Source organism: Lactuca serriola, chromosome 9 (genome assembly GCF_051521515.1).
Source record: "Lactuca serriola cultivar US96UC23 chromosome 9, Lser_US96UC23_V15, whole genome shotgun sequence".
NCBI lineage: Eukaryota > Viridiplantae > Streptophyta > Magnoliopsida > Asterales > Asteraceae > Lactuca > Lactuca serriola.
Genome location: NC_136416.1, coordinates 214,971,333 through 214,989,753, shown reverse-complemented (window position 1 = coordinate 214,989,753; position 18,421 = coordinate 214,971,333). Strand labels below are relative to the sequence as shown.

Genomic DNA, 18,421 nt, shown 5'->3' with positions numbered 1-18,421 from the left:
AATGAATGTGAAACTCGAGCATAGAGATTTCATGGCGAAAATTCACAAGCTCCACTTAAATCTACAATGAAAAAAATACGAAATTAGATGTCTTAAAATACCAAACATTTCAGTCAATAAGTACGTTATCTAATCATTTTCAATAATTTTCAAAAAATGTGATTCAACACATGTGATGTTTACTTAAGAAATTAAACGCATACGACCACAAATGAGAACCTATATTTAATCAATTATCGAATAATTACATTAAATACTAATTATACATAAACATTACATTTACAATTTTAAACTAATAATAATTTTGCATTATTTATTAGTATAAATTATTTGTAAATCAAAAAATATAGTACATTCTATTTATTTGCATACAACTTTTATATACAACCTATACATAATAGATTAAACCATATCAATTATAATGTAATAATGTTGTTAATTGCATTATGTTAACATCTTACTTGTTTTAAAATCATAACTTCTTAATTAATCATATACTTAAAAAAATATTGACTATTTATTTTACCATAATATATATAACCATATTAAACTGCATATATTTATTCCGTGCATTCCTTAAGTCATACATCATACATACTTATAAAGCTAACATTTTTTCTTGAATCTCATGCATTTGAAACCCCCATTTTTTTTTTCCTTTCACCACATTCATTTGAAACTCCCATGACTTTTCAATTTCTTTATAATAATAATTATAATTTGGTAATTAGGTTAAATAAATATCAAATCTAAAGTGTATTCATATATAAACTAAATTTCAATATTAAAATAATATCTTTAATTCTACTTATAAAATTATGTTTTTTAACTTTTAACATATTATACTTAATTTATTAGTTTTAATATATTGTTGGATGTAAACCATTATCATTTTAAATGTATAATTTTTTTAACAATTTGTATAAAATACTTACATTATTAATTAAAATATAACATTATAGGCTCAACTTAAATATAAATTTTATTTAACTTAAACAACCCAAAGATTATTTTATAAATAGTTAAAAGTGATAAATTGTAGTGTCTTTCTAATAATGATTGTAAGTTGGTTAATAAAGTTAAATAAATATCAAACCTAAAGTGTAATCATAAATAAACTAAATTTCAATTTTAAAATAATATATTTACTTCTATTATAAAGTTATTTCTTTAAATTTTAACATATTATACTTAATTTATTAGATTTAAAATGTTGTTGCATGTAAACCATTATCAGTTAAAGCTACAACTTTTGAACAGTTTGGACAAAATACTTAAATTGTTAATTTAAATATAACATTACAATGTCAACTTAAATATAAATTTCAGTTCCACTAAAAAACCAAATAATATTTTGTAAATAGTTAAAAGTGATAAATTATAGTGATAAATGCAAAAAACTAAATTGTAATATCAGTTTAACTAAAATATTTCCTAAATATGTTTATATAATCGTTAAAAAATTTCAAATAAGTAGCTTAAAATAACTTATAATAACAATAGTTAAAAATAACTCTATATAAATGATTATATTGTTACCTTTAAAACCAAAGAATAATGTTTGATGTTTTAAATAATTATAATGATAGAAATTAAAACATTAAGCAAATATATTTTAAAAAATTAGTTAAAATAACAACTATAAATAATATTAAACCATATATAATATTTAATTTTATTGATGTGTAACTCGCAAGTAGAAGTCATTCAAAAGATTGAGATTATGACATTATAATATATTTATATATTATCATATAATATTTATCTATTATCATATAATTCAAAATAGTCAATATATTATATCAAATTAATATACGGATTATTATATCAAATTTAACAACAACGTTAGTGTTATATTTTAAAAAATATATATTTATAAAGACTTCAAGTATATAGGTGTTTCTGTGTATTATAATGTCAACTTAAATATAAATTTCAGTTGCATTTAAAAAAACTAAAGAATATTTTGTAAATAGTTAAAAGTGATAAATTGTAGTGATAAAAGCAAAAACTAAATTGTAATTTCAATTTAACTAAAATATTTCTTAAATATATTTTTATAATCGTTAAAAGTTTCCAAATAGGTAGTTTAAAATAACTTACAATAACAATAGTTAAAAACAACTCTATATAAATGATTATATTGTTAGCTTTAAAATAAAAAACAATGTTTGATGTTTTAAATAATGATAATGATAGAAATTAAAACATTAAGCAAATAAATTTTAAAAAAGTAATTAACAATAAAAACAACTATAAATAACATCAAATCATATATTATATTTAATTTTATTCATGTGTAACTCGCGGGTAGAAGTCATTCAAACGATTGAGATTATGAAGTTATAATAAATGTATGTATTATTATATAATTCAAAATAATCAATATATTATATCAATATAGTATATTATATCAAATTTAACAAAAAAAAAATCATATAATTATAAAGAATTAAACTATATAAGTGTTTATTAAGTGTTGACGCTCAAAATAGATACACCGCCCCAGCTTCGAATCTAAACTTGGTCGTATTGCAATTGAAATTACAATTATAGAAAGATGGGTGCCTTGTTGGCACCTTGCAAGGGCGATGTGTAATCTGAGTTGACTGCGGTCGATACCCATTTATAATCTCAAGGCGGCCACCACAGGAAAACATCTGTTGAAGACAATCATACCCGCAAATTTGAATCCCCTCACTCACCACCTACCCCTTCCGGCGGCGTTGCTGTTGTCTCTGCTCCATCAAAATCCCGTCGGAAGAAGAAAGAGAGGTCAGAGGGAAGCGGCCATGTCTCTTATTCAAACATCTCTGCAGCAATGTCCCGCCGCCACCACCGCTTTCTCACAGTTTCTTCCTTCTCCGTCATCACATTCGTCTACTAAACTTTCCGTCAGATTCACCGTATCATGTTGCTTATCCTCGTCGCCGATGACTAGTGTTAATGGAAACATCGACATGCAATCCTCAGATAGGAATGAGATTAGATTAGGTTTGCCGAGTAAAGGTCGAATGGCCACCGATACGCTTGATCTTCTCAAAGTAACTCTTTCTATCCGTGATTCCTGAGACAAGGAATAATTTCAATTGATTTAATTTCTTCCAAGATTTGATTTCAGTGTTTATTTTATCATCTGATTTTTACATTATGTTTGATAGGATTGTCAATTATCTGTGAGGCAACTTAATCCTCGGCAATACGTTGCAGACATTCCTCAGGTGCGTTTTTCCGACCAATTTTGGTAGTTTCTGCTAAACAGCTTCGGCTATCTCCGTTCAGAAACAGATAGGATTTGAATTATGTCTGTATTGCAGCTTTCAAATGTAGAAGTCTGGTTTCAGCGCCCAAAAGACATCGTACGGAAACTGGTTTCAGGAGATTTAGATCTTGGTATTGTTGGTCTTGACACAGTTAGTGAATTTGGACAGGTAAGAATCAAGAAGCCCCATATAAAGATTATACTGTATAGTTATAGCTCATTACCTAGTTTGATAAGAGCATTCTCTGTTCAATTCATACAGCATCACTATCCTTAGTTTCTTTTGTACACAGCACTATTATGTTTTCCAGCTACGCAACTCAGATGTTTCTCAAAACATTTGAGTGCCAAATTTGTGGTTTTGTAATATAATACTAATAATTATGCGAAAGTAAGGATGCGTGTAGTACAAATTGGGTAAAATTGCATGTAATCCTTGTTCCTATTTTGCTGATAATGCAACCAATTTCATCAAGCAGAAGTTATGCATCTTGTCCTGGATTTTCTAGACACAGAAGTAAGACTGTTATTTCATGAGTCACCCAAGAGTATTTATCCACCATTGGGTGGATAATCTACTTTGAAAATCTGGTGACTTGTTCTTGATTACTTTGATGTATCATGCAACTCTCATGTTTATCAGGCTTTCTTATTTGTGCTTATAATACCCAATACGAGCCAAATTTGATTAGCAACACAATATCCCAATTCCAGTTGAAATACGATTGGATTTTAGATATTTGACAACTAAATTCAGTTTATTGGATATTATCCGAATCTGCTTCTGAAAAGGTGAACCCAAGAACAACAATACTTGAAGAGTAATCTTCATTATGAAATCCAAAAGGTTTCATAGTTGAAAACTGAAAACAAAGTTTACATTAAAATCAACAATTTCACAAGAAAACAGAAGGTATATCCCCTCAACGTAGGATACTTTTAATATCAACATTTTTCAAAATTCTAAGTCATATGTTTGTTAATTATGTATAAATGTAATTATTACCAACTCATAAGGATAACATGGTAAAAAGGAAATAAATCCAGATACGTTATATGGACATGTAGGCTTATATTATTATTATTATTATTATTATTATTATTATGTATAAGTTTTTCTGTTTTCTTCTTTAGCATGCTCACTGGGCTTGTTGTTTGAATATTCTAATGTGTAAAGTTTTATCTCTTAATTGTTTTTGATAGGGAAATGAAGATCTAATCCTTGTTCATGATGAACTTGCATATGGAGATTGTCGTTTATCTCTTGCAGTAAGTAGTACTTCTCTTTTTCCAAAGTAAATTAAAATAGTTACAGTTAAAAAAAAAGATTTAAGTGGCTTATTTTTCTCATGCTGTTAACAGATTCCAAAGTATGGGATTTTTGAGAAAATTAATTCAGTGAAGGAACTAGCACAGATGACTCAATGGACTGCTGAAAAGCCTCTAAGAGTTGCCACTGGTTTCACATATGTAATCATTCTAACAACCATTCTATTATAATTTGTGTTCCTATTATCAATCAAATAAAAAAAGTTTAAATTGTTTTTTTTCTTTTTCTTGTAGTTGGGTCCTAAGTTTCTGAGAGAGAATGGGCTTCAGCATGTTGTTTTTTCAACTGCTGATGGGGCACTGGAAGCAGCTCCTGCGGTAAGACATTGATGACACAATTATTTTCAAAAATTTCACAAATTTTATAAAAGTAATATTCTATTTTATAAAACTAAGAAGAAAATATATGTTTTTATTACAGTCTTATATGGGTTATTAAGAGCTTTTTATTATTTAACAGTGTAGAGTAGAGTTAAAATATATATATATATATATATATATATATATATATATATATATATATATTCAGCTACATTGTATTATGTTATAAATTTATAATGATAAAATTATTTGTGTTGCTTATTTAGATGGGGATAGCTGATGCTATTGTGGATCTTGTTAGTAGTGGGACCACATTGAAAGAGAACAATCTCAAAGAAATTGAAGGCGGAGTTCTTCTAGAAAGTCAGGTGAAGTTTTTATTTAATTATTTATCTATAAATATAAATCTGCTTCTTTTTTTTCTGAGTAAAAAATGTTTTTTTATAGGCTGTCCTTGTTGCTAGTAAGAAGTCACTACTTGGGCGCAAAGGTTTATTGGACATCACACATGAAATTCTTGAAAGATTTGAAGCACATTTAAGGGCACTTGGTCAATTCACGGTAAATGAAGATTTTACCCTTCTTGCCATTGTCTTCTTTGAAGGGAGAGAGAGTAAATGACCATTTTACCCTTGTTGCCACTGTGATATACACGCTGCAGGTGGTTGCCAACATGAGGGGAAGCAGTGCAGAGGAAGTATCCGAGCGAATTCTGAGCCAACCATCATTATCTGGACTTCAGGTTTGTTTTTTATTTTTTATATTCTTTCTTTAGTTGTATTTACAAAAAGTGAAATAATAATAGTTAACAAATAGAAATTAAAGCTTAAATATTTTTATTACCCAATGTGTATATGGCAGGGGCCTACTGTAAGTCCAGTTTTCCGCAAAATTGATGGGAAGGTAAAAGCTGATTATTACGCAATTGTCATTTGTGTCTCCAAAAAGCAACTCTACAAATCCGTTCAGCAGCTAAGAGCTGTAAGATGTCCTCACAACTTTTTTACTTTTTTTTTCTATCTGCTTTCATCTATCTGTTCAGTATAGTATCCTACTTCCATCTCTTCCTATAACAACATTTTTCTTCTTCTTCTTATAAAGGCATTGTACTTTGAAATATCTTTCAAGGTGTAGTGTTGTAAGTAGGAAGAAATAAAAGTAGGATGCTATAATAATTAATAAACAAATCAGTGAAAGTACGATTATTATATAATATGATATTGATATGACATACAGATTGGAGGAAGTGGTGTTCTGGTGTCTCCTTTGACCTACATTTTTGATGAAGAAACTCCAAGATGGCGTCAACTTCTTTCAAAACTTGGTCTTTAAGGTTAAGGTTTATCACTTTTTGTAAAAGCACTTGTTGGTAGATTTCAATGTCTTGAGTGTGATACTCTTTTCGATCCTTGTGTTTGCAGACTTTTTTCTTGTGATTGAGATGGTGTTTTTTATTTGGTGTTGAACCTTTTATTTTAATGTTTAATAATTTAAATTATTAATAATTTAACCACAGATCGGGATAGAATATAGGAGGCTGTGGAGGCTCAGTGAAATGATATACAAGTAGTGGTACGTAGTATCTGATTTGTATCTCTGTTTAAACCTTTTTAAACAAAAATGAACCCACTTAAGAACACTTGATCATATAAATTGATAAAGGGAATCAGTTTCACTCTTACATGACTTATAATCCATCCATGCATATGCTTTGCATTGATTAATGCATATATATATACGTGCATGCATGAAACTTGTTCTTTAATTTCTTAATTCCAATTATACATCGGGGACAATGAATAGAATGGACTCGGAAACGAATTCTTACCCTTCCCATTATTCTTCCTTGTAAACAACTGTCACCAATGGAACCATAGGCTTCTTCTTCTTCTTCATCATCATTTTTCTCTTCTTCATGTACTTTCTCTCTCCACCCTTCTCTCTCTCACCACCACTATTAAGCACTTGGGTTTGATCCATGGTGGTAATTTGGAAAGGGAGTTGAATGAGAATGTTGGTTTTGATGGGGGTGCATGGGAGGTGGGGTTGTCTTATCTTTGCTTGCACTTCACATCAAGGTGGTTCTACTGTGAATGTTGTTGAGATAGTGTGGTTTCAAGGGATTTTGGAGTTTCAAGGATATGGACTTCTCAACAACTTTAGCTTCTTCAATTCGGTTCATATAATCTATGTTTAAACTAAAAGTACATGTGAAGTTGCCTCACAGTTTTTTCTAAATCCTGTTACTTAAAAATATAGAAAAATAGTTAAAAATGCACATTTAAAAGCGTCCAAAAATGGTCTGAATCTCCATTGTCCACACTTCAAATATTAAGAAATGCAAAATACATGAAAAAACACAATATTTTATAGTTTTGTACATTGTTTAAATTCTTATATTTTATTTGTTTTACTAAATTAGCCACTCTATTTCTACAAAAATTCAACCACAATTGCTGTGACTTTTTTTTCCAGGTTCAACATCTTAACATGATAAGTGATAATTTTTTCACTAAAGCCACCCAACTTTAACATATCTTCTATATATAAGTATAATAACATTTATTATTATTTTCTTATTTTTTTGTTAAAGATGATTTTTGTTTTCTATTTTTTTTTGTTAAGGATGGTACTTTGTTGCATCTTTTTTCATTTTTTTTTTGTTACAGTTAGAAAAATAGGAAAATCACAATGTGATAGGTATATTTATTAATACTAGTGGCTGATGGCACTAAAAACTCAATGTGACAAACCATCGATATTGTTGTTCCATGAATTCTTCATTAAAATACAAAAAATAAAAATAAAATACAAAAAATTGAAAAATACAGCAAAATAATGGCTTTAACATTTTTCTTTCTAACAAAAAAAACACCGTCTTATAAAAGATAAAAATATACAAAAAACTGTTACTTGTTGAAATTAGATAATGTTTTAAAGTTGCATGCATCTAGTTTAAAAAATATCAAATTATCATATGATAAGTAGTTGAACCGACAATACACGTGTGGCTTTATTGGAAAAACTAAAAATGCAACAAAATTCCTTTTAACAACTTTTTATTAAAAAAAAAAAAAAAAAAAAAAAAAAAAAAAAAAAACCCTCATAAAAATGAAAAGTGACAAAATGTTACTATAGTGAAATTAGAAAACGTGTTAAAGTTACACGTAACCTGTTGAATGACAATAAGGGAGTCACAATGGATTATTTTTTTTCTAACTATGATGGTTTTAATAAAAAAAAATATGTATGCTTAAACCATACAACAAACAAAATATGATGGTTTTTATGTATTTTTTTTCTTATAAATAAAATGTTTAAACTAAATAGAACATGCACCATAGGAAAACTTTCTCACTAAATAGAGTAGACTTAAACTAAATAGAGCATGCACTATAGAAAAACTTTTCACCATTGGAAAACTAAATAGAGTATGCGCCATAGGAAAACTTTTTCACTAACCTTTCTAGTCACAACTCGAAAAGTTCATGATATCTCAACACTATAAGAAAGTTTTTCGTGGTTAAATTATTTTATCTTTTCAACAAAGAAAGTTCATAGGAAAAGTTTTTAAACTAGATACATGTGCAACTTTAAAACATTATCTAATTTCAACAAGTAACAGTTTTTTGTATATTTTTATCTTTTATAAGACGGTGGTTTTTTTGTATGAAAAAAAAAATGCAAAAGCCAGTATTTTGTTGTATTTTTCAATTTTTTGTATTTTACTTTTATTTTTTGTATTTTAATGAAGAATTCATGGACAACAATGTCGATGGTTTGTGACATTGAGTTTTTAGTGCCATCAGCCACAAGTATTAATAAATATACCTATCACATTGTGATTTTCCTATTTTTCTAACTTTAACAAAAAAAATGAAAAAAAAAAGATGCAACAAAATACCATCCTTAACAAAAAAATAGACAATAAAAATCATCTTTAACAAAAACACTAAAAAAATTAATAAAAGATGTAATTGTAGTTATATAGAAAATATGATAAAATTGTGTGGCTTTAATGAAAAAATTATCACTTATCATGTTAAGATGTTGAACCTGGAAAAATAAAGTCACAGTAGTTGTGGTTGAATTTTTGTAGAAATAGAGTGGCTAATTTAGTAAAACAAATAAAATATAAGAATTTAAACAATGTACAAAACTATAAAATATTGTGTTTTTTCATGTATTTTGCATTTCTTAATATTTGAAGTGTGGACAATGGAGATTCAGACCATTTTTGGACGCTTTTAAATGTGCATTTTTAACCATTTTTCTATATTTTTAAGTAACAGGATTTAGAAAAAACTGTGAGGCAACTTCACATGTACTTTTAGTTTAAACATAGATTATATGAACCGAATTGAAGAAGCTAAAGTTGTTGAGAAGTCCATGTCCTTGAAACTCCAAAATCCCTTGAAACCACACTATCTCAACAACATTCACAGTAGAACCACCTTGATGTGAAGTGCAAGCAAAGATAAAACAACCCTACCTCCCATGCACCCCTATCAAAACCAACATTCTCATTCAACCTCCTTTCCAAATTACCACCATGGATCAAACCCAAACCCTACCAGAAAACCAACCACCACCACCACCACCACCGGTGGACAACATCCACCACTCACCTGTAGACAACTCCCGCCCTTTCCGCTCAGTCAAGGAAGCTGTAGCTGTCTTTGGAGAACGGTTTCTAGCAACTGAAGTACTCTACTCATCACCATCATCAAAACCTTTCACCTTACCCAAACAAGAAACCCCAATTTGGAAATCGACACCGGAAAATGAAGAAAACCCATCTCCGACACTCATGACCACGCTCAAGAAACTGGAGTCAGAGCTTGAAGAAACAAAGAGAGAGTTGAACATATTGAAGGAGAGAGAGTCTGAGACGGAGGTGGCTTTGGCTTCTTTGAATGCTGAGCTCCATAAGAACATGTCCAAGATAGCAAAAGCTGAGGCGGAGGTGGCCGGAAAAGCGGTGGCAGCAATGAGACCTTCCACCACTTTAGGCCAAGTGCTTAATGGTGGTGGTGAGAGAGAGAAGGGTGGAGAGAGAAAGTACGTGAAGGAGAGGAAAGTGATGAAGAAGAAGAAGCCTGTGGTTCCATTGGTGACTGATTTGTTTACAAGGAAGAACAATGGGAAGGGTAAGAATTCGTTTCTGAGTCCATTCTATTCATCCTCTCCGATGTATAATTGGAATTAAGAAATTAAAGAACAAGTTTCATGCATGCACGTATATATATGCATTAATTAATGCAAAGCATATGCATGGATGGATTATAAGTCATGTAAGAGTGAAATTGATTCCCTTTATCAATCTATATGATCAAGTGTTCTTAAGTGGGTTCGTTTTTGTTTAAAAAGGTTTAAACAGAGATACAAATCAGAACCACTACTTGTATATCATTTCACTGAGCCTCCACAACCTCCTATATTCTATCTCGATCTGTGGTTAAATTATTAATATTTTAAATTATTAAACATTAAAATAAAAGGTTCAACACCAAATAAAAAACACAATCTCAATCACAAGAAAGAAGTCTGCAAACACAAGGATCGAAAAGAGTATCACACTCAAGACATTGAAATCTATCAACAAGTGCTTTTACAACAAATGATAAACCTTAACCTTAAAGACCAAGTTTTGAAAGAAGTTGACGCCATCTTGGAGTTTCTTCATCAAAAATGTAGGTCAAAGGAGACACCAAAACACCACTTCCTCCGATCTGTATGTCATATCAATATCATATTATATAATAATCCTACTTTCATTGATTTGTTTATTAATTATTATAGCATCCTACTTTTATTTCTTCCTATTACAACAACACTATACCTTGAAAGATATTTCAAAGTACAATGCCTTTACAAGAAGAAGAAAAATGTTGTTATAGGAAGAGATGGAAGTAGGATACTATACTGAACAGATAGATGAAAGCAGATAGAAAAAAAAAAGTAAAAAAGTTGTGAGGAAATCTTACAGCTCTTAGCTGCTGAACGAATTTGTAGAGTTGCTTTTTGGAGACACAAATGACAATTGCGTAATAATCAGCTTTTACCTCCCCGTCAATTTTGCGGAAAACTGGACTTACAGTAGGTCCCTGTCATATACGCATTGAGTAATAAAAAATATCTAAGTTTTAATTTCTATTTATTAACTATTATTATTTCACTTTCTGTAATACAACTAAAGAAAGAATAAGAAAAACAAAAACAAAAACAAACCTGAAGTCCAGATAATGATGGTTGGCTCAGAATTCGCTCGGATACTTCCTCTGCACTGCTTCCCCTCATGTTGGCAACCACCTGCAGCGTGTATATCACAGTGGCAACAAGGGTAAAATGGTCATTTACTCTCTCTCCCTTCAAAGAAGACAATGGCAAGAAGGGTAAAATCTTCATTTACCGTGAATTGACCAAGTGCCCTTAAATGTGCTTCAAATCTTTCAAGAATTTCATGTGTGATGTCCAATAAACCTTTGCGCCCAAGTAGTGACTTCTTACTAGCAACAAGGACAGCCTATAAAAAAACATTTTTTACTCAGAAAAAAAAGAAGCAGATTTATATTTATAGATAAATAATTAAATAAAAACTTCACCTGACTTTCTAGAAGAACTCCGCCTTCAATTTCTTTGAGATTGTTCTCTTTCAATGTGGTCCCACTACTAACAAGATCCACAATAGCATCAGCTATCCCCATCTAAATAAGCAACACAAATAATTTTATCATTATAAATTTATAACATAATACAATGTAGCTGAATATATATATATATATATATATATATATATATATATATATATATATATATATATATATATTTAACTCTACTCTACACTGTTAAATAATAAAAAGCTCTTAATAACCCATATAAGACTGTAATAAAAACATATATTTTCTTCTTAGTTTTATAAAATAGAATATTACTTTTATAAAATTTGTGAAATTTTTGAAAATAATTGTGTCATCAATGTCTTACCGCAGGAGCTGCTTCCAGGGCCCCATCAGCAGTTGAAAAAACAACATGCTGAAGCCCATTCTCTCTCAGAAACTTACGACTCAACTACAAGAAAAAGAAAAAAAACAATTTAAACTTTTTTTATTTGATTGATAATAGGAACACAAATTATAATAGAATGGTTGTTAGAATGATTACATATGTGAAACCAGTGGTAACTCTTAGAGGCTTTTCAGCAGTCCATTGAGTCATCTGTGCTAGTTCCTTCACTGAATTAATTTTCTCAAAAATCCCATACTTTGGAATCTGTTAACAGCATGAGTAAAAGAAGCCACTTAAATATATATTTTTTTAACTGTAACTATTTTAATTTATTTTGGAAAAAGAGAAGTACTACTTACTGCAAGAGATAAACGACAATCTCCATATGCAAGTTCATCATGAACAAGGACTAGATCTTCATTTCCCTATCAAAAACAATTAAGAGATAAAACTTTACACATTATAATATTCAAACAACAAGCCCAATGAGCATGCTGAAGAAGAAAACAGAAAAACTTATACATAATAATAATAATAATAATAATAATAATAATAATAATAATAATAATAATAATAATAATATAAGCCTACATGTCCATATAACGTATCTGGATTTATTTCCTTTTTACCATGTTATCCTTATGAGTTGGTAATAATTACATTTATACATAATTAATAAACATATGACTTAGAATTTTGAAAAATGTTGATATTAAAAGGTATCCTACGTTGAGGGGATATACCTTCTGTTTTCGTGTGAAATTGTTGATTTTAATGTAAACTTTGTTTTCAGTTTTCAACTATGAAACCTTTTGGATTTCATATTGAAGATTACTTCTTCAAGTATTGTTGTTTTTGGGTTCACCTTTTCAGAAACAGATTCAGATAATATCCAGTAAACTGAATTTAGTTGTCAAATATCTAAAATCCAATCGTATTGCAACTGGAATTGGGATATTGTGTTGCTAATCAAATTTGGCTCATATTGGGTATTATAAGCACAAATAAGAAAGCCTAATAAACATGAGAGTTGCATGATACATCAAAGTAATCAAGAACAAGTCACTAGATTTTCAAAGTAGATTATCCACCCAATGGTGGATAAATACTCTTGGGTGACTCATGAAATAACAATCTTACTTCCGTGTCTAGAAAATCCAGGACAAGATGCATAACTTCTGCATGATGAAATTGGTTGCATTATCAGCGAAATAGGAACAAGTATTACATGCAATTTTACCCAATTTGATTACACACATCCTTACTTTGGCATAATTATTAATATTATATTGCAAAACCACAAATTTGGCACTCAAATGTTTTGAGAAACATCTGAGTTGCGTAGCTGGAAAACATAATAGTGCTGTGTACAAAAGAAACTAAGGATAGTGATGCTGTATGAATTGAACAGAGAATGCTCTTATCAAACTAGGAAATGAGCTATAACTATACAGTATAATCTTTATATGGGGCTTCTTGATTCTTACCTGTCCAAATTCACTAACTGTGTCAAGACCAACAATACCAAGATCTAAATCTCCTGAAACCAGTTTCCGTACAATATCTTTTGGACGCTGAAACCAGACTTCTACATTTGAAAGCTGCAAATTAAAACATACATAATTTAGTTCTATCTGTTTTTCATCGGAGGTAGCCGAAGCTGTTTAGCAGAAACTACCAATTAAAATTGGTCGGAAAAACTCACCTGAGGAATGTCTGCAACGTATTGCCGAGGATTACGTTGCCTCACAGATAATTGACAATCCTATCAAACATAATGCAAAAATCAGATGACAAAATAAACACTGAAATCAAAACTTGGAAGATATTTAATCAGTTGAAATGATTCCTTGTCTCAGGAATCACGAATAGAAAGAGTTACTTTGAGAAGATCAAACGTATCGGTGGCCATTCGACCTTTACTCGGCAAACCTAATCTAATCTCATTCCTATCTGAGGATTGCATGTCGATGTTTCCATTAACACTAGTCATCGGCGACGAGGATAAGCAACATGATACGGTGAATCTGACGGAAAGTTTAGTAGACGAATGTGATGACGGAGAAGGAAGAAACTGTGAGAAAGCGGTGGTGGCGGCGGGACATTGCTGCAGAGATGTTTGAATAAGAGACATGGCCGCTTCCCTCTGACTTCTCTTTCTTCTTCCGACGAGATTTTGATGGAGCAGAGACAACAGCAACGCCGCCGGAAGGGGTAGGTGGTGAGTGAGGGGATTCAAATTTGCGGGTATGATTGTCTTCAACAGATGTTTTCCTGTGGTGGCTGCCTTGAGATAATAAACGGGTATTAGGCTGGGTTCGCCACCGGGACTCGTCAAGAGATGATCGTCAATTGTATGGCGTGCAGAGAGAGAAAACACTGGAAGAGTTTGATTGGTGCAGAAGAACTGAATGATATTGCATGCAAATAGTTTCACTGCTTTTCCCAAAACTTTATTTAATTTACCATTAAATTTCCATATCTCACAAAAAAAAAAAAAAAAAAAATCCAAATATTTTTGGCAATTTTTAATAAAATCCTAAATTTTATTTTTTGAATAAAAAAATCATGATATTTTCTTTTGAATAGAAAGCCTAAAAACCAGTTAATTTATTCATTTTAGCTTTTTTTGACCTGTTCAGCTAATGAGACCAAATTTTTAATTTTTTGAAAATAATGAGATTTTTTTGCAATTTTTGTCAAAAATTTTATATAATGTATAAACATATTTTTTACATATCTATGTCTATTTTTTCGTATTTGTGTACTTTTTATGCTTTTATATGTATATATTTGCGTATTTATATATATTTTAAATGTATAAACGTATTTTTTTTACTTATTTATATGTATTTTTAACCATTTTACATATTTTAATGTATTTTATGTGTTATTTTTTATGTATTATGTATTTCTATGTATTTTTACGTATTTATGTATTTTTAAAACTTTTTATATAGATGTTTATGTATTTTAAATGTATAAACATATTTTTTATGTATTTATATTTATTTTTAAGTATTTTATATATTTTTTATGTATTACAGATTTATGTATTTTTTTAAGTGTTTAATATAGATGTTTTTGTATATTTATATATTTTAAATGTATAGACATATTCTTTTACGTATTTAGATGTATTTTTTTTAAGTATTTTACATATTTTTTGTGTGTTTTTATCTGTTTTTTATGTATTATGTATATATATGTACTTTTGCGTATTTATATATATATTTTTAGTTTTCTTATATAGATGTTTGTGTATTTTTATGTATATTAAATTTTTAATTGTATTATTTTTACGTGTTTATATATTTTATGCGTAAAAATAATACAATTGCACATTTAATATACATAAAAATACATAAACATGTATATAAGAAAACTAAAAAAATACATAAATACGCAAAAATATATATAAATACATAATACATAAGAAACACATAAAAACACACAATATATATATATATATATATATAATACTTAAAAAATACATATAAATACGTAAAAAACACGTTTATACATTTAAAATACATAAATAAACAAAAACATCTATATAAAAAACTTTTAAAAAATAGATAAATACGTAATACACAAAATGTAAAATACTTAAAATAGATATAAATACGTAAAAAAATAAGTGTATACATTTAAAATACATAAACATCTATATAAAATGCTTTAAAAAATACATAAATATGTAAAAATATATAAAAATACATATAAATACATAATACATAAAAAATAACACATAAAAATACATAAAAAATATGTAAAATGGTTAAAAATGCATATAAATAAGTAAAAATATATGTTTATACATTTAAAATACATAAAAATACGTAAATATATACATATAAAAACATAAAAAATACAAAAATATGTAAAATAGATATAGATATGTAAAAAAAAATATGTTTATACATTACATAAAAATTTTGACGAAATCTGCAAAAAAGTCTCATTATTTTCGAAAAATTAACAATTTGGTCTCGTGACCTACTGAACAGGTCAAAAAGGGTTAAAGTGAATAAATTAGTCGGTTTCTTGGGCTTTTCTATTCAAAATATGAAATAGTCAAGACTTTTTTATTCAAAAAATAAAATTTATGACTGTATTAAAATTTTGCCTAAAATATTGGGAATTTTCTGGAGATATCTCGCCTACAATTCAATTTTCATTTACTTTCCACAAAATTCAATTGCACAGTTACTTTCGGCGGTAAAAAAACGTTTTTTAACAAATAAAAATTAAAAATTTCATCTACCATTCAACTACTATAAATCAAACCACATTCTTAACATTTCACACACACACACAAAATATCACTATCTCAATTCTCTAACAGAAAAAATGTCTTCATCTCAAACAAAAAAAACCCAAGAATCAACAAAAAAAAACTTCAAACCTTCCATCACTACACCTTCCACCTCCAAACAGGCAAACACTCAATCAACAAACCTTCCATCACCACCATGTTATTGACCATCATTTGATCAACCAATTCACTCTCCCGCTAACTTCTACTTTCCTACAATGGCTCCACAAATGTTTCCATTTAATCCTTTCTCTTCTCAACCAATGGGATTTTACCACGACCAATCTTAACCAACACCTCAGCTGGATATGGATCTTGATTCGTTTGAAACGGTTCAAGAAACTCAATTCTTTTCTCAACCCAACCGCAAACTAACTTTCAATCTCAACCGCGTCGCCTACTCGACGAGTCATCCGATTCTTCTGATGAAGGCCCCATTGATGATCCAGTTCAAGAATCCTTTCAAGAGCCCAAAGTGGAACCACACGCACAAAAAAAAAGGAAAATGGAGGGCTCCAAGTAGAGGGTGGACGGATGATGAAGAAAGGGCACTAGCTGAATCATGGTTAGATGTGTCGAAGGACCAGATCCATGGGAAAGACCAAGACTCAATGTAACATCCCAAAATTTAAGGCTGAAAATTTCATTTTTAATTAAGTTATTATAAAACCATAAGTAATAAAACATCCATAATAACATCTCATGTCAAAAACCAAAGTAGAAATAATCAAAACATGTTATCATAAAACAATACCAGAGTGTAATCCCCAAGATCTCATGTGCGGAAATATAGTGTGATGCGCTGCGATCGAGCCGACTCCTTTCCTTTGAAAACGAAGTAATTGAAACCAAAACTGAAAACCTTAAGCCAAAGCTTAGTGAGTTCCCCCATCAAACCAAAAACCATACATAACACATACTACCAGACATATCTAGGTGTCGGCCTCCCCTTCGCTCTATTTCAACCAGATATCTGCCTAGCATATCTGGGTGCCTGCCTCCCCTTCGCTCTGTTTCAACCGGATAACTGCCTAGCATATCTGGGTGTTGGCCTCCCCTTCGGTTTTAACCTGATAACTGCCTAGCATATATGGGTGTTGGCCTCCCTTTCGGTTTATTTCAACCGGATAACTGCCTAGCATATCTGGGTGCTGGCCTCCCCTTCGGTCTGTTTCAACCGGATAACGGGGACTATTTCACCCCTTACCACTACCACATAATAACATAGCATAAACATATTGCTAGACATGCATGGGTTCAGACGACCCCTTCGGTATCTTTCAAGCGGTATCTGGGGACTATTTCACCCCTACTACTACTAACATGTATCACATAACATCCTAGCACATAAACATAACAGATAAGAGCATACCAGATAATTATCACAAAGAAAATTATCTAACAAACAACTCCTACTAGTGGGTCGGCATTGTGGCCTTAGACCCACTTCTACTGGAAGGTAACTCACTTCACACTGCTGAAGTGCCGAAGACCCAACCCTAGCTTTTGAATGATAGGTTCTCGAAGCGGCAAGCGAATTACGAACTCAACCACTCCTATACGGTGGTGTATGGCGATGAACAGCGTAACCTCCTGGCGGTCATTGCATGATATTGGCGAACAGATGAAGAATAAGAAGATAACGGGGACGAAGGACATTCTAGTGCTTCTTCGGTGGCTCACGGCCCACTCACAACGAGCACAACGTTTTCCACAGCCTATGGCGATCCTCCGGATACCCACGAGCGTGAAACAGCGAGAAGCGGCGGCAACGGTCCGGTCATCAACCCCCAACCTCCCTATCGGACACAACTCCCCACACGAACGCACACCGACGGCAGATGGAAGATGCGATAGTGGGCAGACGATGAAGATGACGGAGGAGTGGTGGCGATGGAGCACGAGAGGGAACGAACCACCAGCTCCCATCGTTCTTCACCCGTGCGTCCACGTTCAAGGCTCCGACTTTGGCGGTTCTCTTTTGGTTGCTCATGACGTCCGACGGTGGTGTTTCGATGACTAGCAGTGCCGAAGGTGGTAGTAAATGGGTGGTGCGACGGCTGGAAGAGGGAGGCATAAGGGTGGTGGTGGCAGCTGCATTCTTTCCTAGGGTTAGGGTTAGGGTTAGTATATATTTATATGGAGTTTGCATGAGAGGGTGGCGGGTTATGCCCGTAACTTTT

The 18,421-nt window shown here is 30.8% G+C and overlaps 3 protein-coding genes across 3 annotated transcripts; 2 read left to right on the top strand and 1 right to left on the bottom strand.

Moving 5' to 3' along the window:
• Positions 1-2,556: 2,556 nt before the first annotated feature.
• Positions 2,557-6,593, top strand: LOC145072365 (ATP phosphoribosyltransferase 2, chloroplastic-like). Its single transcript, XM_079018778.1, has 12 exons — positions 2,557-3,044; positions 3,162-3,221; positions 3,318-3,431; positions 4,466-4,531; positions 4,625-4,732; positions 4,826-4,909; positions 5,179-5,280; positions 5,360-5,473; positions 5,574-5,654; positions 5,774-5,893; positions 6,149-6,245; positions 6,429-6,593. The coding sequence occupies exons 1-11, from the start codon at positions 2,793-2,795 to the stop codon at positions 6,242-6,244; spliced, it is 1,197 nt and encodes a 398-aa protein (XP_078874904.1). The 5' UTR covers positions 2,557-2,792; the 3' UTR covers position 6,245; positions 6,429-6,593.
• A 2,360-nt stretch (positions 6,594-8,953) lies between these two features.
• Positions 8,954-10,384, top strand: LOC145072981 (uncharacterized). The gene has a single exon (XM_079019503.1). The coding sequence runs from the start codon at positions 9,465-9,467 to the stop codon at positions 10,119-10,121; it is 657 nt and encodes a 218-aa protein (XP_078875629.1). The 5' UTR covers positions 8,954-9,464; the 3' UTR covers positions 10,122-10,384.
• Positions 10,385-10,426: 42 nt separating this feature from the next.
• LOC145072980 (ATP phosphoribosyltransferase 2, chloroplastic-like) lies at positions 10,427-14,203 on the bottom strand. The gene is made up of 11 exons (XM_079019502.1): positions 13,803-14,203; positions 13,626-13,685; positions 13,408-13,521; positions 12,280-12,345; positions 12,077-12,184; positions 11,900-11,983; positions 11,518-11,619; positions 11,325-11,438; positions 11,144-11,224; positions 10,900-11,019; positions 10,427-10,644 (listed from the first exon to the last, which is right to left on the bottom strand). The coding sequence occupies exons 1-11, from the start codon at positions 14,052-14,054 to the stop codon at positions 10,549-10,551; spliced, it is 1,197 nt and encodes a 398-aa protein (XP_078875628.1). The 5' UTR covers positions 14,055-14,203; the 3' UTR covers positions 10,427-10,548.
• Between the last annotated feature and the right edge of the window lie 4,218 nt (positions 14,204-18,421).